The following is a 27,921-nucleotide window of genomic DNA, read 5'->3' as shown; positions in this document are numbered from 1 at the left end:
GGAGAAAGGTCCCGTAACAGACAATCTGGCTTCATGTCAGCAGAGAATCAGTCTTCATATCATAGCAGAGAATCAGGCTTCACGTCACCCACCACTGTAAGAGTCAATTTTCATAAATTTAGGCCCAGAACCCAGGCAGAGGAGAAAGGTCCCGTAACAGACAATCTGGCTTCATGTCAGCAGAGAATCAGTCTTCATATCATAGCAGAGAATCAGGCTTCACGTCACCCACCACTGTAAGAGTCAATTTTCATAAATTTAGGCCCAGAACCCAGGCAGAGGAGAAAGGTCCCGTAACAGACAATCTGGCTTCATGTCAGCAGAGAATCAGTCTTCATATCATAGCAGAGAATCAGGCTTCACGTCACCCACCACTGTAAGAGTCAATTTTCATAAATTTAGGCCCAGAACCCAGGCAGAGGAGAAAGGTCCCGTAACAGACAATCTGGCTTCATGTCAGCAGAGAATCAGTCTTCATATCATAGCAGAGAATCAGGCTTCACGTCACCCACCACTGTAAGAGTCAATTTTCATAAATTTAGGCCCAGAACCCAGGTAGAGGAGAAAGGTCCCGTAACAGACAATCTGGCTTCATGACAGCAGAGAATCAGTCTGCATGTCATAGCAGAGAATCAGGCTTCACGTCAGCCACCACTGCAACAGTCCATTGTCATAAATTTAGGCCCAGCACCCAGGCAGAGGAGAGAGGTCCCGTAACAGAGGATCTGGCTTCATGTCAGCAGAGAATCAGTCTGCATGTCATAGCAGAGAATGAGGCTTCACGTCAGCCACCACTGCAACAGTCCATTGGCATATATTTAGGCCCAGCACACACACAGGCAGAGGAGAGAGGTCCCGTAACAGACAATCTGGCTTCATGTCAGCAGAGAATTAGTCTGCATGTCATAGCAGAGAATGAGGCTTCACGTCACCCACCACTGCAACAGTCCATTGGCATATATTCAGGCCCAGCACCCAGGCAGAGGAGAGAGGTCCCGTAACAGAGGATCTGGCTTCATGTCAGCAGAGAATCAGTCTGCATGTCATAGCAGAGAATGAGGCTTCACGTCAGCCACCACTGCAACAGTCCATTGTCATAAATTTAGGCCCAGCACCCAGGCAGAGGAGAGAGGTCCCGTAAAAGAGGATCTGGCTTCATGTCAGCAGAGAATCAGTCTGCATGTCATAGCAGAGAATCAGGCTTCACGTCAGCCACCACTGCAACAGTCCATTGTCATAAATTTAGGCCCAGCACCCAGGCAGAGGAGAGAGGTCCCGTAACAGAGGATCTGGCTTCATGTCAGCAGAGAATCAGTCTGCATGTCATAGCAGAGAATCAGGCTTCACGTCAGCCACCACTGCAACAGTCCATTGTCATAAATTTAGGCCCAGCACCCAGGCAGAGGAGAGAGGTCCCGTAACAGAGGATCTGGCTTCATGTCAGCAGAGAATCAGTCTGCATGTCATAGCAGAGAATCAGGCTTCACGTCAGCCACCACTGCAACAGTCCATTGTCATAAATTTAGGCCCAGCACCCAGGCAGAGGAGAGAGGTCCCGTAACAGACAATCTGGCTTCATGTCAGCAGAGAATTAGTCTGCATGTCATAGCAGAGAATCAGGCTTCATGTCAGCCACCACTGCAACAGTCCATTGGCATATATTTAGGCCTAGCACACAGGCAGAGGAGAGGTTCATTCAACTTTGGGTAGCATCGCAATATAATGGTAAAATGAAAATAAAAATAGGATTGAATGAGGAAGTGCCCTGGAGTCCAATAATATATGGTTATGGGGAGGTAGTTAATGTCTAATCTGGACAAGGGACGGACAGGTCCTGTGGGATCCATGCCTGGTTCATTTTTATGAACGTCAGCTTGTCCACATTGGCTGTAGACAGGCGGCTGCGTTTGTCTGTAATGACGCCCCCTGCCGTGCTGAATACACGTTCAGACAAAACGCTGGCTGCCGGGCAGGCCAGCACCTCCAAGGCATAAAAGGCTAGCTCTGGCCACGTGGACAATTTAGAGACCCAGAAGTTGAATGGGGCCGAACCATCAGTCAGTACGTGGAGGGGTGTGCACACGTACTGTTCCACCATGTTAGTGAAATGTTGCCTCCTGCTAACACGTTGCGTATCAGGTGGTGGTGCAGTTAGCTGTGGCGTGTTGACAAAAGTTTTCCACATCTCTGCCATGCTAACCCTGCCCTCAGAGGAGCTGGCCGTGACACAGCTGCCTTGGCGACCTCTTGCTCCTCCTCTGCCTTGGCCTTGGGCTTCCACTTGTTCCCCTGTGACATTTGGGAATGCTCTCAGTAGCGCGTCTACCAACGTGCGCTTGTACTCGCGCATCTTCCTATCACGCTCCAGTGCAGGAAGTAAGGTGGGCACATTGTCTTTGTAGCGTGGATCCAGCAGGGTGGCAACCCAGTAGTCCGCACAGGTTAAAATGTGGGCAACTCTGCTGTCGTTGCGCAGGCACTGCAGCATGTAGTCGCTCATGTGTGCCAGGCTGCCCAGGGGTAAGGACAAGCTGTCCTCTGTGGGAGGCGTATCGTCATCGTCCTGCCTTTCCCCCCAGCCACGCACCAGTGATGGACCCGAGCTGCGTTGGGTGCCACCCCGCTGTGACCATGCTTCATCCTCATCCTCCTCCACCTCCTCCTCATCCTCGTCCTCCTCGTCCTCCAGTAGTGGGCCCTGGCTGGCCACATTTGTACCTGGCCTCTGCTGTTGCAAAAAACCTCCCTCTGAGTCACTTCGAAGAGACTGGCCTGAAAGTGCTAAAAATGACCCCTCTTCCTCATCCTCCTCCTCCTCCTCCTGGGCCACCTCCTGTTCCATCATCGCCCTAAGTGTTTTCTCAAGGAGACATAGAAGTGGTATTGTAACGCTGATAACGGCGTCATCGCCACTGGCCATGTTGGTGGAGTACTCGAAACAGCGCAACAGGGCACACAGGTCTCGCATGGAGGCCCAGTCATTGGTGGTGAAGTGGTGCTGTTCTGTAGTGCGACTGACCCGTGCGTGCTGCAGCTGAAACTCCACTATGGCCTGCTGCTGCTCGCACAGTCTGTCCAGCATGTGCAAGGTGGAGTTCCACCTGGTGGGCACGTCGCATATGAGGCGGTGAGCGGGAAGGCCGAAGTTACGCTGTAGCGCAGACAGGCGAGCAGCGGCAGGATGTGAACGCCGGAAGCGCGAACAGACGGCCCGCACTTTATGCAGCAGCTCTGACATGTCGGGGTAGTTGTGAATGAACTTCTGCACCACCAAATTCAGCACATGCGCCAAGCAAGGGATGTGCGTCAAATTGGCTAGTCCCAGAGCTGCAACGAGATTTCGCCCATTATCACACACCACCAGGCCGGGCTTGAGGCTCACCGGCAGCAACCACTCGTCGGTCTGTTGTTCAATACCCCGCCACAACTCCTGTGCGGTGTGGGGCCTGTCCCCCAAACATATGAGTTTCAGAATGGCCTGCTGACGTTTACCCCGGGCTGTGCTGAAGTTGGTGGTGAAGGTGTGTGGCTGACTGGATGAGCAGGTGGAAGAAGAGGAGGAGGAAGCCGAGAAGGAGGAGGTGGCAACAGGAGGCAAAGAATGTTGCCCTGCGATCCTTGGCGGCGGCAGGACGTGCGCCAAACAGCTCTCCGCCTGGGGCCCAGCTGCCACTACATTTACCCAGTGTGCAGTTAGGGAGATATAGCGTCCCTGGCCGTGCTTACTGGTCCACGTATCTGTGGTTAGGTGGACCTTGCTACAGATGGCGTTGCGCAGTGCACACTTGATTTTATCGGATACTTGGTTGTGCAGGGAAGGCACGGCTCTCTTGGAGAAGTAGTGCCGGCTGGGAACAACATACTGTGGGACAGCAAGCGACATGAGCTGTTTGAAGCTGTCTGTGTCCACCAGCCTAAATGACAGCATTTCATAGGCCAGTAGTTTAGAAATGCTGGCATTCAGGGCCAGGGATCGAGGGTGGCTAGGTGGGAATTTACGCTTTCTATCAAATGTTTGTGAGATGGAGAGCTGAACGCTGGCGTGTGACATGGTTGAGACGCTTGGTGACGGAGGTGGTGGTGGTGGTGTTGGTGGTACATCCCCTGTTTGCTGGGCGGCAGGTGCCAACGTTCCTCCAGAGGCGGAGGAAGAGGCCGAGGCGGCAGCAGCAGAATAGGCCGAGGCGGCAGCAGCAGAAGAGGTAGCAGGGGGAGCCTGAGTGACTTCCTTGGTTTTAAGGTGTTTACTCCACTGCAGTTCATGCTTTGCATGCAGGTGCCTGGTCATGCAGGTTGTGCTCAGGTTCAGAACGTTAATGCCTCGCTTCAGGCTCTGATGGCACAGCGTGCAAACCACTCGGGTCTTGTCGTCAGCACATTGTTTGAAGAAGTGCCATGCCAGGGAACTCCTTGAAGCTGCCTTTGGGGTGCTCGGTCCCAGATGGCGGCGGTCAGTAGCAGGCGGAGTCTCTTGGCGGCGGGTGTTCTGCTTTTGCCCACTGCTCCCTCTTTTGCTACGCTGTTGGCTCGGTCTCACCACTGCCTCTTCCTCCGAACTGTGAAAGTCAGTGGCACGACCTTCATTCCATGTGGGGTCTAGGACCTCATCGTCCCCTGCATCGTCTTCCACCCAGTCTTGATCCCTGACCTCCTGTTCAGTCTGCACACTGCAGAAAGACGCAGCAGTTGGCACCTGTGTTTCGTCATCATCAGAGACATGCTGAGGTGGTATTCCCATGTCCTCATCATCAGGAAACATAAGTGGTTGTGCGTCAGTGCATTCTATGTCTTTCACCGCTGGGGAAGGGCTAGGTGGATGCCCTTGGGAAACCCTGCCAGCGGAGTCTTCAAACAGCATAAGAGACTGCTGCATAACTTGAGGCTGAGACAGTTTCCCTGGTATGCATGGGGGTGATGTGACAGACTGATGGGGTTGGTTTTCAGGCGCCATCTGTGCGCTTTCTGCAGAAGACTGGGTGGGAGATAATGTGAACGTGCTGGATCCACTGTCGGCCACCCAATTGACTAATGCCTGTACCTGCTCAGGCCTTACCATCCTTAGAACGGCATTGGGCCCCACCATATATCGCTGTAAATTCTGGCGGCTACTGGGACCTGAGGTAGTTGGTACACTAGGACGTGTGGATGTGGCAGAACGGCCACGTCCTCTCCCAGCACCAGAGGGTCCACTAACACCACCACGACCATGTCCACGTCCGCGTCCCTTACTAGATGTTTTTCTCATTGTTATGGTTCACCACAACAACAAATATATTATTTGGCCCAATGTATTGTATTCAAATTCAGCGGGATATAAATTTGAGGCCTAGTATTTAGGCGCTGGGTGACCGGTATGGATTTAGTGACAGAATTAGACTTGGAAATGCACAGAAGCGTGTGTGTGAAGTTATTCTGAATGACCCAATGTGCACCTTGAATATTATATACCCTTTTTGGGATAGATTTCAAATAGCTCTGATATAGCAGGAACCACTAAATTATGAAATTGCTAAATTGGGAATTGTACTTCAACCCAGAACAAAAAATGTGCTTTGACGGGCACTAAATAACTTTCCCAGCTACAACAGGACAGCGGTAACGAGAGATTTAGAGGGATTTAAATTTGAGGCCTAGTATTTAGGCGCTGGGTCACCGGTATGGATTTAGTGACAGAATTAGACTTGGAAATGCACAGAAGCGTGTGTGTGAAGTTATTCTGAATGACCCTATGTGCACCTTCAATATTATATACCCTTTTAGGGATAGATTTCAAATAGCTCTGATATAGCAGAAACCACTAAATTATGAAATTGCTAAATTGGGAATTGTACTTCAACCCAGAACAAAAAATGTGCTTTGACGGACACTAAATATCTTGCCCAGCAACAACAGTACAGCGGTGGGTAACGAGAGATTTAGAGGGATTTAAATTTGAGGCCTAGTATTTAGGCGCTGGGTCACCGGTATGGATTTAGTGACAGAATTAGACTTGGAAATGCACAGAAGCGTGTGTGTGAAGTTATTCTGAATGACCCAATGTGCACCTTCAATATTATATACCCTTTTAGGGATAGATTTCAAATAGCTCTGATATAGCAGAAACCACTAAATTATGAAATTGCTAAATTGGGAATTGTACTTCAACCCAGAACAAAAAATGTGCTTTGACGGACACTAAATATCTTGCCCAGCAACAACAGTACAGCGGTAACGAGAGATTTAGAGGGATTTAAATTTGAGGCCTAGTATTTAGGCGCTGGGTGACAGGTATGGGTTTAGTGACAGAATTAGACTTGGAAATACACAGTAGCGGGTGTGTGTGAAGTTATTCTGAATGACCCAATGTGCACCTTCAATATTATATACCCTTTTTGGGATAGATTTCAAATAGCTCTGATATAGCAGGAACCACTAAATTATGAAATTGCTAAATTGGGAATTGTACTTCAACCCAGAACAAAAAATGTGCTTTGACGGACACTAAATATCTTGCCCAGCAACAACAGTACAGCGGTAACGAGAGATTTAGCGGGATATAAATTTGAGGCCTAGTATTTAGGCGCTGGGTCACCGGTATGGATTTAGTGACAGAATTAGACTTGGAAATGCACAGAAGCGTGTGTGTGAAGTTATTCTGAATGACCCTATGTGCACCTTCAATATTATATACCCTTTTAGGGATAGATTTCAAATAGCTCTGATATAGCAGAAACCACTAAATTATGAAATTGCTAAATTGGGAATTGTACTTCAACCCAGAACAAAAAATGTGCTTTGACGGACACTAAATATCTTGCCCAGCAACAACAGTACAGCGGTGGGTAACGAGAGATTTAGAGGGATTTAAATTTGAGGCCTAGTATTTAGGCGCTGGGTCACCGGTATGGATTTAGTGACAGAATTAGACTTGGAAATGCACAGAAGCGTGTGTGTGAAGTTATTCTGAATGACCCAATGTGCACCTTCAATATTATATACCCTTTTAGGGATAGATTTCAAATAGCTCTGATATAGCAGAAACCACTAAATTATGAAATTGCTAAATTGGGAATTGTACTTCAACCCAGAACAAAAAATGTGCTTTGACGGACACTAAATATCTTGCCCAGCAACAACAGTACAGCGGTAACGAGAGATTTAGAGGGATTTAAATTTGAGGCCTAGTATTTAGGCGCTGGGTGACAGGTATGGGTTTAGTGACAGAATTAGACTTGGAAATACACAGTAGCGGGTGTGTGTGAAGTTATTCTGAATGACCCAATGTGCACCTTCAATATTATATACCCTTTTAGGGATAGATTCCAAATAGCTCTGATATAGCAGAAACCACTAAATTATGAAATTGCTAAATTGGGAATTGTACTTCAACCCAGAACAAAAAATGTGCTTTGACGGACACTAAATATCTTGCCCAGCAACAACAGTACAGCGGTAACGAGAGATTTAGAGGGATTTAAATTTGAGGCCTAGTATTTAGGCGCTGGGTCACCGGTATGGATTTAGTGACAGAATTAGACTTGGAAATGCACAGAAGCGTGTGTGTGAAGTTATTCTGAATGACCCTATGTGCACCTTCAATATTATATACCCTTTTAGGGATAGATTTCAAATAGCTCTGATATAGCAGAAACCACTAAATTATGAAATTGCTAAATTGGGAATTGTACTTCAACCCAGAACAAAAAATGTGCTTTGACGGACACTAAATATCTTGCCCAGCAACAACAGTACAGCGGTGGGTAACGAGAGATTTAGAGGGATTTAAATTTGAGGCCTAGTATTTAGGCGCTGGGTCACCGGTATGGATTTAGTGACAGAATTAGACTTGGAAATGCACAGAAGCGTGTGTGTGAAGTTATTCTGAATGACCCAATGTGCACCTTCAATATTATATACCCTTTTAGGGATAGATTTCAAATAGCTCTGATATAGCAGAAACCACTAAATTATGAAATTGCTAAATTGGGAATTGTACTTCAACCCAGAACAAAAAATGTGCTTTGACGGACACTAAATATCTTGCCCAGCAACAACAGTACAGCGGTAACGAGAGATTTAGAGGGATTTAAATTTGAGGCCTAGTATTTAGGCGCTGGGTGACAGGTATGGGTTTAGTGACAGAATTAGACTTGGAAATACACAGTAGCGGGTGTGTGTGAAGTTATTCTGAATGACCCAATGTGCACCTTCAATATTATATACCCTTTTAGGGATAGATTCCAAATAGCTCTGATATAGCAGGAACCACTAAATTATGAAATTGCTAAATTGGGAATTGTACTTCAACCCAGAACAAAAAATGTGCTTTGACGGACACTAAATATCTTGCCCAGCAACAACAGTACAGCGGTAACGAGAGATTTAGAGGGATTTAAATTTGAGGCCTAGTATTTAGGCGCTGGGTGACAGGTATGGGTTTAGTGACAGAATTAGACTTGGAAATACACAGTAGCGGGTGTGTGTGAAGTTATTCTGAATGACCCAATGTGCACCTTCAATATTATATACCCTTTTTGGGATAGATTTCAAAGAGCTCTGATATAGCAGGAACCACTAAATTATGAAATTGCTAAATTGGGAATTGTATTTCAACCCAGAACAAGAAATGTGCTTGAACGGACACTAAATAACTCGCCCAGCTACAGCACTAGGGACAGATTTAGCTGGATATAAATTTGAGGCCTAGTATTTAGGCGCTGGGTGACCGGTATGGATTTAGTGACAGAATTAGACTGGGATATGGCCAAAAAATAAACAGACTATTGCTGGTTAAATGCACTTGGTGTGACAGCTTCACCCTGATGTAGGCTTTAGCCAAAAAACAACCACACCATTGAGGGTTAAATGCACTTGGTGACAGGCGCAGCTTGCCCCTGATTTTGTATATGGCCAAAAAATGAACAGACTATTGCTGGTTAAATGCACTTGGTGTGACAGCTTCACCCTGATGTAGGCTTTAGCCAAAAAACAACCACACCATTGAGGGTTAAATGCACTTGGTGACAGGCGCAGCTTGCCCCTGATTTTGTATATGGCCAAAAAATGAACAGACTATTGCTGGTTAAATGCACTTGGTGTCACAGCTTCACCCTGATGTAGGCTTTAGCCAAAAAACAACCACACCATTGAGGGTTAAATGCACTTGGTGACAGGCGCAGCTTGCCCCTGATTTTGTATATGGCCAAAAAATGAACAGACTATTGCTGGTTAAATGCACTTGGTGTGACAGCTTCACCCTGATGTAGGCTTTAGCCAAAAAACAACCACACCATTGAGGGTTAAATGCACTTGGTCGCAGCTTGTGCTGGCGCACCACAAGACACAAAATGGCCGCCGATCACCCCAGAAAAATGAGACTGACAAACGGTCTGTGCAGCCTAAAAACAGTGAGCAATTGAGGATCAGCAGCTCAATGATCCACAGCTGCAGATCGATCAGTTAATCAAGTCCTTTGGAGGAGTTAATCTGCCTAATCTCGCCCTACTGTCGCAGCCGCAACCTCTCCCTACGCTAATCAGAGCAGAGTGACGGGCGGCGCTATGTGACTCCAGCTTAAATAGAGGCTGGGTCACATGGTGCTCTGGCCAATCACAGCCATGCCAATAGTAGGCATGGCTGTGATGGCCTCTTGGGGCAAGTAGTATGACGCTTGTTGATTGGCTGCTTTGCAGCCTTTCAAAAAGCGCCAAGAAAGCGTCACAAAAGTGCCAAGAAAGCGACGAACACCGAACCCGAACCCGGACTTTTACGAAAATGTCCGGGTTCGGGTCCGTGTCACGGACACCCCAAAATTCGGTACGAACCCGAACTATACAGTTCGAGTTCGCTCATCCCTACTTATAAGTGAATGTAGCAGGTGGTCACTAGAGAGGGCACCAGAGGTCGCCCCTAGGAGTTCCTCTGTCTTTAATTTGCGTACTTTAAGCCAGATAGGAGCCATTTGTTTTGCATTCGGATGCGTAGCAAAGGGGAGTAGATCTGCTGGCATTGAAGGGGAGGGATTGTTCAGAAGGTTAAGTTTAGTATTTAGCTGCTGAATCACTGATGCAGTGCCCCCCAGTAGAACCTACGACTTGAGATTAGAAGCATTGAGGCCACATAGACCTGCCCTCTGAACCGGAGAAAGCTGAGCGAGCTCCAAATCACTTCCCCAAGTTCTATAGTTAGAGGCGTGAAGTTGGATCCATCTCTTCAGATGAATCGCCTGATAGTAAAGATGTCCATCTGGCAACCCAAACCCCCCTGTGTTCCTCCATTGTATCAACCTGTTGTGGGCTATCCTGGCAGTCTTCCCGCCCCATAAAAATGTTCTAAAACGTCTCCTGACCTGACAGAAGAAGGACATAGGGAGAAAAATGGGCAACATCTGTAGCAGATAGAGGAGTCTGGGCATGATGAAGGCCTTTAAGAGATTCTTCCTGCCCATCCATGAGACATAAGGGATTTTAAGAGAATGAAGTTGGGTCTGCACATCTTTTAGTAACGGGCTAAAGTTAAGAGAGAAAATTTGGTCTAAGCTAGCAGGTAACTTAATCCCCAAGTAGGAAAGATGGGAGCCCTGCCAAATGAATGGGGTCCCACCCTTTAGTAAGGAAACCATTTTGCTTGGCGCTGAGACATTCATCGCTTCCGATTTCGTGTAATTGACCTTAAAATTTGAAATCCTCCCATAATGTTCAAAGAGGGATAGAAGATGCGGAAAGGCCCCGACAGGGTTGGTGAGCATTACCAGAAGATCATCAGCATATGCGGCAATCGTAAATTCAGGGGAGTTCTCATTGACTTTGAGACCTTTTATGCCGGGATGTTCCCTTATTGCCTGCAATAACGTCTCCATGTCCATGACATATAGTGTAGGTGACAGTGGGCAGCCCTGGCGGGTCCCGTTCGTAATCGGGAGTGGCTGAGATAGTGTCCCATTCACTCTTATACGAGCACTAGGTTCGCGATAAAGGGACATGAAGGCAGTTTGGAATTGTTCTGGAATGCCAAATTTATGCAGGGTTTTCTTCATGTAGCTCCAACTAACCCTGTCGAAGGGCTTTTCCGCATCCACACCCAGGAGAACCAGCGGGGCCCCCGTTTTTTTAGCCAGTTGCATCGCCAAGATCACTCTACAAGAATTTTGGTTACCCTCCCGCCCGGGTACAAACCCAGCTTGATCCGGATGGATCAGTTTTGGTAGCAGGGGTGCAAGTCGGGAGGCTAGTACTTTGGCCCATATTTTAATATCGAAGTTGAGGAGTGAAATCGGCCTATAATTACCGCACTGGTCAGGGTCCTTTCCTACTTTTGGGAGTATTGCGACCATTGCCTCCAGGGATTGTCTGTGTAGCGTAGAGCCATTTAACAGAGAGTTGCACCAAGTAGTCATGTGCGGGAGTAAAGTAGTTGAGAGCTTTTTATAATACCCCACTGAGAACCCATCGGGACCAGGACACTTCCCCATTGGCATAGACCCCAGTATGCCTGCTAATTCCTCATTTGTGACAGGAGCAAGAAGTTGTTTCATGTCTATGGCGTTAAGTGTAGGCAACTTAATGTCCGCAAGAAATTTATCAGCCGCCGAGGCTATATCAGCTTCTGTGTCGCTGCCTGAGCAACCCAGACCATAAAGCTGACTGTAGAATTTTGGGAATTCTCTCGCAATGTCTGAGGTTTTGTGTACCAATTGACCTTTGGTATTCTTAATTCCGTGTATATAAGAAGCGTCCTTTTTTTGTTTGAGCAACGATGCCATAAGCCTCGTGCCCTTATCACCATGGGCATAAAAACGGAACTGGGCATACTGGTAAGATTTGGCCTGGTGGTAATTAAGATGATCTTTTAATTTTATTCTAGCGAGTCTGAGATCCGCTTGGGCCTCTACAGCTTTAGATTTTTTGTGTAAAGACTCTAGGGCAGAAATCCTCTCTAGCAGTGAGTGGAAGGTTTTAAGTCTGTCTCTTTTTATCCGACTGCCCAGAGCTATCAGTTCCCCTCTAATGACCGCCTTGTGAGTCACCCAGACAGTAGCAAAAGAAAAGTCATCTGTGGTGTTCTCCTTAAAGAAGTGTTGAAGCTTGGCGTCTATGTTTCTCACCTCAACTACATCATCTAGCAGAGTTTCATTTAATCTCCATTGTTTGGAGTGCTGAGGCAAATCAGAGAACACTTAAAGACTACCACTCTTAAGAACAGAGGTTCATTCAAGTGTTTTCAATCAGGTATTGAAAACACCTGTGGATGTCAAGGAGCAGCAATCAAGCATAATAAGCACCAATTAGGCAGATTTAAAAGGACTGTGATACTCAGCTCCTTCTAGACATTTACTGGTGTGTTTACAAACATGGTGAAGTCAAGAGAATGGTCCAGGAAGACAAGAGAAGAGGTGATTTCTCTTCACAGGAAGGGCAATGGCTATAAGAAGATTGCAAAGATGTTAAACATACCAAGAGACACCATAGGAAGCATCATTCGCAAATTCAAGGCAAAGGGCACTGTTGAAACGCTACCTGGTCGTGGCAGAAAGAAGATGCTGACTTCAACTGCTGTGCGCTACCTGAAGCGCAAAGTGGAGAAAAGTCCCTGTGTGACTGCTGAGGAACTGAAAAAAGATTTGTCAGATGTGGGTACTGAAGTTTCAGCTCAGACAATAAGGCGCACACTGCGTAATGAAGGCCTCCATGCCAGAACTCCCAGGCGCACCCTCTTGCTGTCTCTAAAGAATAAGAAGAGTCGACTGCAGTATGCCAAAAGTCATGTGGACAAACCACAAAAGTTTTGGGATAGTGTTCTGTGGACTGATGAAACAAAATTAGAACTGTTTGGGCCCATGGATCAACGCTATGTTTGGAGGAGGAAGAACAAGGCCTATGAAGAAAAGAACACCTTGCCTACTGTGAAGCATGGCGGGGGGTCAATCATGCTTTGGGGCTGTTTTGCTTCTACAGGTACAGGGAAGCTTCAGCGTGTGCAAGGTACCATGAATTCTCTTCAGTACCAGGAGATATTGGATAAAAATGTGATGCAGTCCGTCACAAACCTGAGGCTTGGGAGACGTTGGACCTTTCAACAGGACAATGATCCCAAGCATACCTCCAAGTCCACTAGAGCATGGTTGCAGATTGAAGGCTGGAACATTTTGAAGCGGCCATCGCAGTCACCAGACTTAAATCCGATTGAGAACCTCTGGTGGGACTTAAAGAAAGCAGTTGCAGCGCGCAAGCCTAAGAATGTGACTGAACTGGAGGCTTTTGCCCATAAAGAATGGGCGAAGATACCCGTAGATCGATGCAAGACACTTGTGTCAAGCTATGCTTCACGTTTAAAAGCTGTTATAACTGGAAAAGGATGTTGTACTAAGTACTAAGATTGAATGTCACTTGGGGGTTGAATAAAACTGATAATGATGTGAGCACAGAAAAGACATTTGTGGTCATTTCATTATAAATGTTATGTTATAATTGTTGACTTACAAGTGCCTCTTTGATTTAATTGTAAACAAGATGACTGAGATGATCAAAATCAATGTCAAACTGGCCAAAACACTCAATTTCAGTGGGGGTTGAATAATTTTGAACACAACTGTACATAAGCGTATAGGGACCTGAATAAACAGCCTGCGACCCCCTAATGCAAACATGTAATCAAACTGCACACAAATGTTCTCAATGGCGGTCGCTCCCTTCCAGGGAAGTGCTAACGAGCACTGAAAGGACGCAGCAGTCCTGCGATACAAAGGCGCTCCAAAACTAAACTGAAACATAACTTAGGAGGCCTTCAGAATACTAGGCAGACTAGACCTGTATCTAAAGTTCAGGTGATTCTCTGTTTAGACCCGGGACCTTTTCTTGGCGGCACTTTGGACCATCTGGAGCATTCAGAAAGGTCTGGAAGCGGGACGCCAGTGTCCACCGAGGGCAGCCATGATGGAATGTCCTGAGGCGTAGTGTTAAGCAGCTCCCACGCTGCCGGCAGATCACTGGGGGTCTGGATCGTGCACCTTTTGCCTTCTTTGGAAAAAGTAAGGCCGAAGGGGAAAAGCCACTTGAAAGGGATCTTACTCAGCCGCAGTATCTCTGTGACTGGACGCAGGGCTCTTCTTTTGCTTAAAGTTGAAAGCGCAAGATCTTGAAATAGCAGGATCCTGGTCCCATCATATTGCAGGTCCCCTTTCTCTCTGGCCGCTTTAAAAATAGCCGCAGTATCAACATATCGTAGAAGTCCACAGACCACATCACGAGGGGGATCACCCTCCTTGGGTTTAGGGCGCAGGGAGCGGTGAATGCGCTCGATCGTAACCGCTGAAGCGCTTTCAGGGCCCAACAGGGATGCGAAAATGGCGGATGCTGCTGCAGGCAGCTCGTCATGAGACACCGTCTCCGGCAGGCCTTTGAAGCGCACATTCTTGCGTCTGCTTCTGTTTTCCTGATCTTCAATCAGGGCATAAGTGTGATCCAGGGAGGACAGGTACGCAGAGCAGTTGTCACCCAGTGTGCGGGCATGCTCCAGGATGGCCCCTTGCGTGTTTTCGAGCCGTTCGACTCTATGGCCGATATGTTTAACGTCCCCTTTAATCTCGGTGAGCTCCTGCAACACCGGTAGCAATGCCGATGTAAGCGCCTGCTGAAGGAACCCTTTAGAAATAGGCTCCGGGGCGTCAGCATGTGGACTCTGTGAACCCTCAGTGGACGGGCTGTCAGCTCTTTCGGCGTCTTCCATGCCTGGCGGCGCCATCTTAGGTCGCTCCGACACCAAAGCTGCAGTCTTCTTATTGAAGTACTTCTCCATGTCAGAGGGCCCCCGGTCTTGCTTGAGGGGTTCAGGTCTGTCTAGGGGCAAATACCTGCCAACTTTTCCCATATTTGAGCGATTTAGGGTGCGAAATAGACCACTTTGTAGGGCAATGGAGAGGAGAGCTCTTTTCACATGCGGCCGGTCAGGACGCCGGTCAAGCTCCGCCCCCCTATAGTAGTTATATTCTTGTACATAGGAGGCAGTATTATAGTAGTTATATTCTTGTACATAGGAGCGGTATTATAGTAGTTATATTCTTGTACATCGTGGCTGTATTATAGTAGTTATATTCTTGTACATAGGGACAGTATTGTAGTAGTTATATTCTAACACATAGGGGGCAGTATTATAGTACTTATATTCTTGTACATAGGAGGCAGTATTATAGTAGTTATATTCTTGTACATAGGAGCAGTATTATAGTAGTTATATTCTTGTACATCGTGGCAGTATTATAGTAGTTATATTCTTGTACATAGGGACAGTATTGTAGTAGTTATATTCTAACACATAGGGACAGTATTATAGTAGTTATATTCTTGTACATAGGAGGCAGTATTATAGTAGTTATATTCTTGTACATAGGAGGCAGTATAGTAGTAGTTATATTCTTGTACATAGGAGCAGTATTATAGCAGTTATATTCTTGTACATAGGAGCAGTATTATAGTAGTTATATTATTGTACATAGGAGCAGTGTTATAGTAGTTATATTCTTGTACATAGGAGCAGTATTATAGTAGTTATATTCTTGTACATAGGAGGCAGTATTATAGTAGTTATATTCTTGTACATAGGAGCAGTATTATAGTAGTTATATTCTTGTACATAGGGGCAGTATTACAGTAGTTATATTCATGTACATATGAGGCAGTATTATAGTAGTTATATTCTTGTACATAGGAGCAGTATTATAGTAGTTATATTCTTGCACATAGGGACAGTATTATAGTAGTTATATTCTTGTACTTAGGAGGCAGTATTATAGTAGTTTTATATTCGAGCACATAGGGGGCAGTATTATAGTAGTTATATTCTGGTACATAGGAGGCAGTATTATAGTAGTTATATTCTTGTATATAGGAGCAGTATTATTGTAGTTATAGTCTTGTACATGGGGATAGTATTATAGTATTTATATTATTGTACATAGGAGGCAGTATTATAGTAGTTATATTCTTGTACATAGGAGCAGTATTATAGTAGTTATATTCTTGTACATAGGAGCAGTATTATAGTAGTTATATCCTGGTACATAGGAGGCAGTATTTTAGTAGTTATATTCTTGTACATAGGAGCGGTATTATAGTAGTTATATTCTTGTACATAGGAGCAGTATTATAGTAGTTATAATCTTGTACATAGGAGGCAGTATTATAGTAGTTATATTCTTGTACATGGGAGCAGTATTATAGATGTTATATTCTTGTATATAGCAGCAGCATTATATCATATTTTCTTGTATATAGAAACGGTATTTATATTCTTTTACATAGGATGTAGGATTATAGTGATTATTACTTGTGACCGGTTTTGCCCTTTAAAACGATCGGTCCTATATATTGCACTATAAGAGAGGTAAAGTACAATGCTTGGTTTGTAGATATAAATATTAAAGGAGTTTTCCGGGAGTTAAATATTGATGTCTTATCCTCAGTATAGGTCATCAGTGTCAGATCGGTGGGGTTCGGTTTCCAGCATTCCTTCTGATCAGCTGTTTAAAGGGGCTGTGTCATTCTGTTCCCTAATTATATGTTATCTATGAACAAGTATCATCATGTTGGGTGGAGTTGTTGCTGCACATCCTGTAGATACTTGCTCGGGCATCCATAAATTCCAGAACATTTTGAGTCCATCAGAAGCTAGTACATGTAGTGGTAAAAGATTGATATTAATGCTCCACATATGTGAAATATTTTAGATACATATTTTATATTCTACATTTGACTAAAAGTGGAATTTATTGATTATTTGCTAACATTGTGGAAACTTGTTGCTGTGGCAAAATTGTAGCATTGCCACTTTTCTTCCAAAAATGTTGCAAGTCCCAGTAGTTTGATGCCCACCAATCAGACATTGATGAATATGCAACTGATATAAAACCTTTAGTGATGTCATCACGCTGAAAGCAGTGACATCACTGGTGGTAGTGCCCCCCTCTTATGTTAACTAAGCACACCTACAAATGCATTTAAAATGTCAACTTATTAAGAGTATGTTTGTTTGTTTTTTCTGGGGAGATACAGAGGAACATGCAATGTGTCTTCTATGGATGATGCATCGACTAGAAAGGTCTTACCTCCACCTGCTTCCTTGCTTTTGAACAAGGGATTGGGTTGTGGTCCTTGTGGTCCCCCTCTGCGCATTCCTCACATACACATATCAGGTGCTCTTTACAGAACCAATCCAGAGGTTTATTATGGAGGCTGCAGGACCTCAAGGCGGCATCATTCACAGGGGGCACCAACTGATGAGTGTGCAGTTTGGGGTTATCCAGGTGAGGTCTGAGGTGGGTAGTGCAGTAATTCACCATGCAAGTAAGACAGGTCTTCACAGCTTTCACCTTGGTCTCCAGGCAGAAGTCACACCAAACCTCATCACCTGTAGGCTCCTCAGTTTTCTCCATAAAGGTAGCATTTGCTTCTCCTGTTTCCACAGGAACTTTCAATGGTTCTATTTCTGCCATGGAGTGGCTTTTAGACATCTTGACCACATTGTCCTTGTCCTGTGGAGTGGATGAGATTTCTCCACAACTTTGGCATTTGGGGAATGGCTTGGAAGTTTCTTCTGTGCCGGCCATGTTCAAGGAACTACCAAGTCGAGTCACTAACTTTTCTGCTTTCTCTGGAGTTGAGTATCAGGTTTACAGAAGGCCACACCTGGCTGAGTAACCCAGCCAGAAGTGTTTAACTGGTTGTGTGCCAGAAACAACGGAGGACAAGCAGATAATCCCACATGACTCTGCTTCCTCCTGTCAAGTCATGCTTTCCTAACTTCTTTCGGCAAACTGTGTGTGAATTTTAGCTATGATTCAGAAGAACAAAAGACGTGGTGACGTGGACAATGCTGACATCATCTGGTCTGCCCGGAGAATCTCCTGCTCTGAATCTATTGCCAGTGTTTGCAGAACTCATGTAACCTTCAGAGATATTCTTACCGGGGGAAAAAATCTATTAAAAAAAAGTGGAAAATTCCTACAATTAAAGGGGATGTCTACTTATGTTAAAAATGCCATAGTGACTGTATAATAAAAAGCTCTACAGCTTTCTAATATACAGAACTTTGTGTTTCGATTCCTCAGATTTCTTCATTTTCCATAGCTCTGCTTGCTACCAATGAATTTAAACACAGAGAAAATCTACAGTAAGGGTACTTTCACACTTGCGTTTTTCTTTTCCGGCATAGAGTTCCGTCACAGGGGCTCTATACCGGATAAGAACTGATCAGGCGTCTCCCCATGCATTCTGAATGGAGAGTAATCCGTTCAGTTTGCATCAGGATGTCTTCAGTTCAGTCGTTTTGACTGATCAGGCAAAAGAGAAAACCGTAGCATGCTACGGTTTTATCTCCGGCGAAAAAAACTGAAGACTTGCCTGAATGCCGGATCCGGCATTTTTTTCCATAGGAATGTATTAGTGCCGGATCCGGCATTCAAAATACCGGAATGCCGGATCCGTCCTTCCGGTCTGCGCATGCGCAGACCTTTAAAAATGAACAAAAAAAAAAAGCGGATCCGTTTTGCCTGATGACACCGGAAAAACGGATCCGGTATTGCAATGCATTTTTCTGACTGATCAGGCATTTTTCTGACTGATCAGGATCCTGATCAGTCAGAAAAATGCCTGATCAGTCAGAAAAAATGACATCCGTTTGCATACAGTTTGCCTGATCAGGCAGTCAGTTCAGGCAACAGAACTGCCTGCCGGAATCAAGCAACGCAAGTGTGAAAGTACCCTAATTCTTCTCCCAGCTGCGAGGTGGATACATTTGTATCCAGTCCAGATATCTCTGTCCTGTCCTGATTGCTACAATGTATCAGTCTGGAGTCCAGGGCAGTTGTTTTTCAGTGTTTTATTAGGTTTGGTTGAACTTTACCCTAAAATTGTTCTGCAAAGCAAGCGATTCAAAGCGTATCCCTTTAAGGATATGAATGAGGTGTCCTTCACCTAGATCCTTCCCTCAGAAAGACACTTGAGATTTATCTCCTGTCCTACAAGAGAAAGAAGGGTAGAAGAGACCCAGAAAATTGGAATGAGTTATGGGTGCACATTGGCATGCAGTGTTATGGGGCACAATGGCAGGAAGTGTTATGGGGCACAATGGCAGGAAGTGTTATGGGGCACAGTGGCAGGAAGTGTTATGGGGCACAGTGGCAGGAAGTGTTATGGGGCACAGTGGCAGGAAGTGTTATGGGGCACAGTGATTGGCAGTATTATAGGGGCACAGTGGCAGGAAGTGTTATGGGGCACAGTGATTGGCAGTATTATAGGGGCACAGTGGCAGGAAGTGTTATGGGGCACAGTGGCAGGAAGTGTTATGGGGCACAGTGATTGGCAGTATTATAGGGGCACAGTGGCAGGAAGTGTTATGGGGCACAGTGATTGGCAGTATTATAGGGGCACAGTGGCAGGAAGTGTTATGGGGCACAGTGGCAGGAAGTGTTATGGGGCACAGTGATTGGCAGTATTATAGGGGCACAGTGGCAGGAAGTGTTATGGGGCACAGTGATTGGCAGTATTATAGGGGCACAGTGGCAGGAAGTGTTATGGGGCACAGTGGCAGGAAGTGTTATGGGGCACAGTGATTGGCAGTATTATAGGGGCACAGTGGCAGGAAGTGTTATGGGGCACAGTGATTGGCAGTATTATAGGGGCACAGTGGCAGGAAGTGTTATGGGGCACAGTGGCAGGAAGTGTTATGGGGCACATTGACTGGCAATATTATGGGGGCACAGTGGAAGGAAGTGTTATGGGGGCACAGTGACAGGCAGTGTTATGGGGGCACAGTGGCAGGCAGTGTTATGGGGGCACAGTGGCAGGCAGTGTTATGGGGGCACAGTGGCAGGCAGTGTTATGGGGGCACAGTGACAGGCAGTGTTATGGGGACAGTGACTGGCAGTATTATGGGGGCACAGTGACAGGCAGTGTTATGGGGACAATGACTGGCAGTATTATGGGGCACAGTGGTTGGCAGTATTATGGGGGCACAGTGGCTGGCAGTATTATGGGGGCACAGTGGCTGGCAGTATTACGAGGGAACAGTAACTGGCAGTGTTATGGGGGTGTTGAGGAAGGGTTGAGACGTATGCATATATATCCATGCATGCCTGCAAACACGTGCGGGCATGTATGGTATGTATGTGCATACATTAACCACAGCATCATGGGACGATGTGCGCAGATGTGCCCAGCATCTGCGCACGGCTGCCCATGGTGATCCCAAGGGGCTCATGGTGGCCCCTGTGGGAAATATGTGCCTCCTTTAGACTGTGCCCCTTATAATATATATATGGCTGTGGCCCCTTATAACATAGATATATATATATATATATATATATATATAATCCAATTGTCTTATATGCATGTGGCCAGTTATGTCTGTCCCCCCCCCCCCCCCCCCGCCTACCTGCGGGTGATGGCAACAGATGGCTAGATTGTCCCGTTTCTGGTCACTTCAGAAGATGAATAGAGCTCTTTAAAACATGCCCAGCAGGGCTCCCCCACCTTCTGTCTAGGGACTGTTACATGGGTGTGTGTGTGGTGCCATGGTGTCTTTGGCTGTGCAGATTGTGAGCCTCAGGGGGCCAGCCAGTTGTCTGCTGCAATCTGAGTGCATGCATTCCGTCACACGCACACGATGATGTCACTTCCCTACACCTTGGATGGGGGAAGTGGGAGGGGGGTGAGAGTGACTTATATATCAGTCCAAGACAAAGGAACAGGTCTTTTGTAGTGATGGGAAGTTCGGATCTTTCAGATGAATCGGTTCATTTGAATCAGCTCGTTCAAATGAACCGATTCATGAATCGGATCTTCGGTTCACTTCCTGAGCCGGCAGAGGCAAGTGAACTGAAGATCAATGCGCATGCTCAGCTCATCGAATCTTCGGTTCACTTGCTGAGTCGGCTCTCAAGTGAACCGAAGGTCAGGAGGGACTCGCTCCTGGCAAACACAGCTCTGCTGCAGTGAGCAGACTGTGATAATTGTCTGAGAGTTTTACTTAAAAGAATCGGGTCACTGAGTCCCTACCAGACTACAGCATGTAGCAGAGCTATGTGTGTACAGGGTGCATGTAGCAGTGTAGCATGATGCTACACTGCTGCATGTACCCTGTACACACACAGCTCTGCTACATGCTAGATCAATGCCCCCCCCCCGTCCCCCCGGACGGACTTACAGGGAGCCGCCGAGCAGGGAGCCTGGCAGGGACTCGGTGACTCACGGTTCTTTTAACTCAAAAGAATCAAATGAGTCTCTGACTCATTCTATTCTTTTAACTAATAGACTCAGACGATTCTCTGAGTCCCTGCGACTCCCCCTGTGCTGGGAGTCAGTGCTGGCTGCCTCTGATTGGTTGGAGGGCGGGGAGGAGGCGGGGCTAGCGTCCACTGCTGGCTCCTATTACACTGCCTGCTGCTGATCTGTCTGGTAAGGGCTCTTTCACACTTGCGTTCTTTTCTTCCGGCATAGAGTTCCGTCGTCGGGGCTCTATGCCGGAAGAATACTGATCAGGATTTTCCTAATGCATTCTGAATGGACAGTCCGTCCTTCAGGATGCATCAGGATGTCTTCCGTTCCGGAACGGAACGTTTTTGGGCCGCAGCAAATAGCGCAGCATGCCCGGATCCGGAATGAATGCCCATTGAAAGGCATTGATCCGGATCCGGCCTTAAGCTAAACGTCGTTTCGGCGCATTGCCGGATGCGACGTTTAGCTTTTTCTCAATGGTTACCATGGCTGCCGGGATGCTAAAGTCCTGGCAGCCATGGTAAAGTGCAGTGGGGAGCGGGGAGCAGCATACTTACCGTCCGTGCGGCTCCCGGGGCGCTCCAGAAGTGACGTCAGGGCGCCCCACGCGCATGGATCACGTGATCGCATGGAACACGTCATCCATGCGCATGGGGCGCTCTGACATCATTCTGGAGCGCCCCGGGAGCCGCACGGATGGTAAGTATACCGCTTCCCCGCTCCCCACTACTACTATGGCAACCAGGACTTTAATAGCGTCCTGGTTGCCATAGTAACACTGAAAGCATTTTGAAGACGGATCCGTCTTCAAATGCTTTCAGTACACTTGCGTTTTTCCAGATCCGGCGTGTAATTCCGGCAAGTGGAGGACACGCCGGATCCGGACAACGCAAGTGTGAAAGAGGCCTGAGCCATTTCATTCGGATCAGCTCAGTCAGAGGAACCGACTCTTCCGGATCAGTGAACTGAATCGGTTCAAAAGAACGATTCGTTCATGATCCGGACATCACTAGTCTTTTATAACAAGACTAGAACCAGAGAAACATGAGGACTGCTGCCTGAAGGGAGAGAGGCCCATTTTGGCCCTGGAGATGGCTGAGTATACGCTGGCATGGCATCGTACCTCCCTTGCAGTGCCAACCATATTCACCCCCCTTATTTCCCTACCACTATCCTAACCCTTTGTATCCCAGACCCCATGCTGCCCCTTGTAACCCCTGATATCCCTTATCCATTAACCCCTGCTGCGCCAGTCCCCTGTTAACCGCCTTCTCCTACTCTGCCCTGCTGTGTCCCTGGACCCTTGCTGTATCCCTGGTTAACCCTTGCAGTTAGCCCTGCTGGTTAACCCCTGCATCCCATGGTTAACCCCTGCTCTGCTGCTCTGTTGAGCATGCAGCTGCTCTGCAAACAAACTGTATAACCCTCTTGTACCTGTGTGAAGTTGGCACCCCATGTTCTTACATTTTAAAAATAAATACACCATTCGTTTGTGCTGCGTTTGTGCTGGTTTGGGCCGCAAAAATGAACGTTTGTGCCGGTTCGGTTCCTGAGATATTGCGCGTTACATTTTTATGAAACCCCGCCCATTTTCCACCCCATGTTCTTAAATAAAAATAAAAAAATACACCATTCGTTTGTGCTGCGTTTGTGCTGGTATGTGCTGCAAAAATAAACGTTTGCGCCGCTTTGGTTTCCGAGATATTGCGCGCTTGATTTGCTGAAACCCCGCCCACTTTCCACCCCATGTTTTTAAATTTCAAAAGGAAATACACCATTTGTTTGTGCTGCGTTTGTGCTGCAAAAATGAACATTTGCGCCGCTTTGGTTTCCGAGATATTGCGTGCTTGATTTGATGAAACCCCTCCCACTTTCCACCCCATGTTTTTAACCCTGACTCTAGACCCCCCAGGTGTGCTGCAGCTTAACCCCCTCCTGCCCCCCCCCCCCACAACTTTTTTTGGGGCACAAGCATATTATATTTTTTTTTTCCTGCGTACGCTGACTGTGGCTGGAACTCTTAGCGTCCGGCCACTGTTAGCGCATCGCACGCCCCACCGCTGATCAACTTCGGACGGTTGATCAGCGAGTTTGAATTTTAAAAAAAATCAAATTTTTGGGCCTTTTTCTTTTTTTTTTTTGTCTGTTAGGTTTAGGGTAAGTTCCCGAACACCCGTCCCCCACACACACGCACACCAAATAAAGTTTATCACACACACACACTCCCCTATGGCCCGTCGGATGTTCTAGGCGGCATATGCCCAGCTTGCCTCCTAGTCCAAGAGCCCCAGTGAGGACGAGGATGACCCCACTTTCCTTTTGTCATCCGCGTCCTCCTCATCATCTAGCGATGATGATGAGACCCCAAGGCGGCGGAGACACCGCCAGGTGGAGCAAGGAGACCGCCATGCTAGGGACCCTGTGGCCCACACTAGTACAAGAAGCTCTGGGGCTCGTACTAGTTTTCTGGCCCACCAGTTAAGTCCCCTGCAGCCCTCTATCGGTGAACTTGTCTGGTATACCCCAGAGCGTTTTGAGCCCGTGATTCCTGATTTTGTAGGCCAACCAGGAATCCAGATTTCCACAGTGGGCTTCACTGAATGCGACTACTTTAGTCTTTTTTTCAGTGACCCCTTTGTGAATCTGATGGAGCAGACGAACCTGTACGCCCCACAGTTCATTGCTCAACATCCGGGCTCCTTTTTGGTTAGGCCCGGTGGCTGGACTCCGGTCAGTGCAGCCAAGATGAGGACGTTTTGGGGCCTCGTGCTGCATATGGGCCTAGTCAAGAAACCTAGTGTCAGGCATTACTGGAGTGGGGACGTCCTCTACCAGACCCCACTTTACAATTATGCAGATAATGCAGCATGTCCCCCCCAAGGTGATCCTGCTTATGACTGCCTGTACAAAATCAGGCCGGTCATCGATCACTTTGGGGCCAAATTTGTGCAGGCCTATGTACCTGGAAGGGAAGTCCCGGTTGATGAGTCTCTCATTGCTTTCAAGGGGAGACTCATTATCCGCCAGTATGTTCCCTCTAAGCGGGGGAGGTATGGTGTGAAGCTGTACAAACTTTGTGAGAGTACCTCAGGGGCACTTACAAGTTTCGTGTGTACGAGGGGCGAGATTCCCGTATTCAACCCCCAGAATGTTCCCCCACTCTGGGTGTTAGTGGGAAACTTGTGTGGGACCTTATGCACCCACTGCTAGATAAGGGTTACCACCTTTGCGTGGATAACTTTTATACTAGTATCCCCATAGTTTTTTATCCGATTGTCAGTGGCTAAAATGGGGAAGGGGAACATACATTTAGTACTCAATGGAAGTGTGATACTCCCTGAAGCAACCAATAATACAGAGGCCCGGATGATCGGGGCACGTGTCACATTGAGTGGTGGTGTCCTTCCGTATCCCCCTCTTGTGACTTTATTTGGGGTGTGCGTGTGTGTGGGGGACGGGTGTTCGGGAACTTACCCTAAACCTAACAGACAAAAAAATAAAAAAAGGCCCAAAAATTAGATTTTTTTTTTAATTCAAACTCTCTGATCAACCGTCCGAAGTTGATCAGCGGTGGGGTGTGCGATGCGCTAACAGTGGCTGGACGCTAAGAGTTCTGGCCACAGTCAGCGTACGCAGGAAAAAAAAAATATAATATGCTTGTGCCCCAAAAAAAGTTGTGGGGGGGGCAGGAGGGGGTTAAGCTGCAGCACACCTGGGGGGTCTAGAGTCAGGGTTAAAAACATGGGGTGGAAAGTGGGAGGGGTTTCATCAAATCAAGCACGCAATATCTCGGAAACCAAAGCGGCGCAAACGTTCATTTTTGCAGCACAAACGAATGGTGTATTTCTTTTTGAAATTTGGGAACATGGGGTGGAAAGTGGGCGGGGTTTCAGCAAATCAAGCGCAATATCTCGGAAACCAAAGCGGCGCAAGCGTTCATTTTTGCAGCACAAACGAATGGTGTATTTATTTTTGAAATTTAAAAACATGGGGTGGAAAGTGGGCGGGGTTTCAGCAAATCAAGCGCGCAATATCTCGGAAACCAAAGCGGCGCAAACGTTCATTTCTGCGGCAAAAACCAGCACAAACGCAGCACAAACGAATGGTGTATTTCTTTTTGAAATTTAAAAACATGGGGTGGAAAGTGGGCGGGGTTTCAGCAAATCAAGTGCGCAATATCTCGGAAACCAAAGCGGCGCAAACGTTCATTTTTGCAGCACAAACCAGCACAAACGCAGCACAAATGAATGGTGTATTTTTTTTTTTAATTTAAGAACATGGGGTGGAAAATGGGCGGGGCTTCATAAAAATCTAACGCGCAATATCTCAGGAACCGAACCGGCACAAACGTTCATTTTTGCGGCACAAACCAGCACAAACGAATGGTGTATTTATTTTTAAAATTTAAGAACATGGGGTGCCAACTTCACACAGGTCCCTCTTGTAACCCCGTAGGGACAGTATAGAGCTAGGCGGGTGGGTTGTTATACTTGTATGTGTGTATTGTATAGTTAGTTTATGGGTGGAATTGGGAACTTGTAGCGTAGTTTGAGTATTGTATATGTGTAGTGCTGTGTATTGTTAGTCAGTCCGGACGAGGAGCGCAGCGGTGGGGGAGGACGTCCATGAAGAGGCTTGGCTGGGCAGGACTGGTGAGGAAAGGGTTAGTGGGGAGTGGGGGCGGGAGCGGTGGTGAGGCGCGAGTTGCTTGGGCGACGGGGGGCGTGGCCAGCGGAGAGAAGGAGGAACGAGGCGGAAGTGTGAGCAGTCTGGCCAGGAGACGGAATCGGGGCAGCATGTCGGCGCCTGGACTGTCAGTAGAGGAGATGTTGGAGAGGTTGAGGAGAGAAGCGGAGGTGAGGGGGCCTGGCTGGCTGCAGGAGCAGGTTGGTGCCTGCATAGTTTCACCTGCTCCTGTGGCTTCCCCTAATGTTCGGGCTGCCCGGCCGCGGCGTGGTATTCCGCCGGCGCGCCTAAGCCCTGAAGTCACCCCCCGGGCCCGGCGCCGAGTAGGGAGCCCCTCTGTGGACCCTCGGCGGCGGGGAGCGGCCGCTAGGGCTTCAGCGAGCCGCTCCCGCCGTGGGAGGAATCCCGATACGCGGCGGGGCCCTGTGAGGAGTGGGACGCCCCTTCCCCCACTCCCTGCGGCCGTTTAGCAGGATTCGGGACCGGGAACGGTGGACCGGCCCAGTCCCTCCTTTAGCGGGCGGTCCACTCGGCTGTTTGAGGAGGATCGGGTCCCTCGGACTGCGATGGTGAAGGACGAATACCGGCGCAGGTCCAGAGAGGATTTGAGCAGCGTGGATGAAGGTCCCCTTGCAGTGGCGGAGGCCGCGGTCTCGTCTCGGTGTCCGGCCAGTGTGGTGCAGAGGGTCGTGCAAGTGGTCCAGGAGGAGCAGCCGTCGACGTCTAGGAGCTATGATGGAGCAGTGTCCGTGCGGCAGGAGTCAGGACCTTCGGCAGCGGGAGTCACAGCGCCCGTGGTGCCTGGTGAGATTGCTTGGGGCTCCATGTTCGGGCAGGGTCTCCCGGTGGGTGGGGGGGGACCATGGGGGAGTTTGGTAAGGGTTTGGGGCAGTTGTTGGGGGGATTGGCGGGATGGTTGTCGGGGATGGGAGCTGGTGGGGGGTCTCCGGCGCCTGGGTGGGGAGTGGGGCCGGGGTCGGGGGTTGGTGCGCGGGGGGTTGCGGCGGGGTTGGGGTCGGTGTCGGTTGAGACGCAGGCGGGTGGAGAAGGGGAGGGGCAGAGGTTGGATGATAGGGCTCGCGGTGAGGTGTATGTGTGCTTTGAGGGGCCGCTGGGGGCTCATTTGAAGCAGGAGGTGAGGGAAAAGATTTGGAAGGGCGAGTATGTGGAGATATTCTCGCTGCTTCCGTTAGAAAGGTTTAATTTGGATAGAGGAAAGAAGGACGAAGGAAAAAAGGAGGAGGAGGAGAAGCGGCGGCACCGTTTGATCCCACGGACTTTTGCTAATTGGCTTCAGGCGTTTGCCATATTAGCAAGTGTCATTGGGGAAAGGGCTCCGGAATGTTGTTCGGCGCTTTTTTGCTACCAGGACGCTATTGGGGAGGCGTATAGAGTTTATGGGGGGGTGGGCTGGCTCAGGTACGATGAGCAGTTCCGGCAGCGTAAGGCGGTGAGGCCTGATATCCGGTGGGATCATAAGGATATTGGGTTGTGGTTGAGGGTGACGGCGCCTCCTAGGGCTGGGCAGTCCTTTCGGGGGGAGTCCGGGGGATCTTCCCCGGGGGCGTTGGCAGCGGCATCGGCTAAAGGGTTGTGTTTCCTTTTCAACGAAGGAAATTGCAGATTTGGGGCCAAGTGCAAGTTTAAGCACGAGTGCACGGGGTGTGGGGGAGCGCATGGAGCTAACCGTTGTTTCAAAGGAGGACGGAATAAGGGGGGGGATGGTTCTGGAAAAGGGACGGACGCCGGTGCGGGTGGAAGAGATGCAGGGGTTCCTAGATAGGTACCCGGATCGGGTTGCGGCTGGTTTGTTGGGGGATGGTTTTAGGTTTGGTTTTCGGATTCCATCGGTTGTCACGGCGGGGCCTGTGGTTCATAAGAATCTCAGGTCTGCGCTTGTTCATGCGGATGTGGTGACGGAGAAGTTGAGGAAGGAAGTGGAGTTGGGGCGGATGGCGGGTCCGTTTAAAGAGCCGCCGATTGGGGGGTT

General features: G+C 47.9%; 1 protein-coding gene across 1 annotated transcript in view; it reads right to left on the bottom strand.

The window, feature by feature from the left end:
• LOC122941154 (tripartite motif-containing protein 16-like protein) overlaps positions 1–17,797 on the bottom strand; it is a 44,178-nt gene extending 26,381 nt beyond the window's left edge. The window contains exon 1 of the mRNA XM_044298185.1: positions 17,078–17,797. Within this exon, the coding sequence (XP_044154120.1) occupies positions 17,078–17,578 (501 nt within the window). The 5' untranslated portion in view covers positions 17,579–17,797. The remainder of the gene's footprint in view (positions 1–17,077) is intronic.
• Positions 17,798–27,921: the final 10,124 nt, after the last annotated feature.

This window comes from Bufo gargarizans, chromosome 6 (assembly GCF_014858855.1).
Source record: "Bufo gargarizans isolate SCDJY-AF-19 chromosome 6, ASM1485885v1, whole genome shotgun sequence".
NCBI classification, from domain to species: Eukaryota; Metazoa; Chordata; class Amphibia; order Anura; family Bufonidae; genus Bufo; species Bufo gargarizans.
This window is presented reverse-complemented; position numbering and strand designations above follow the sequence as displayed.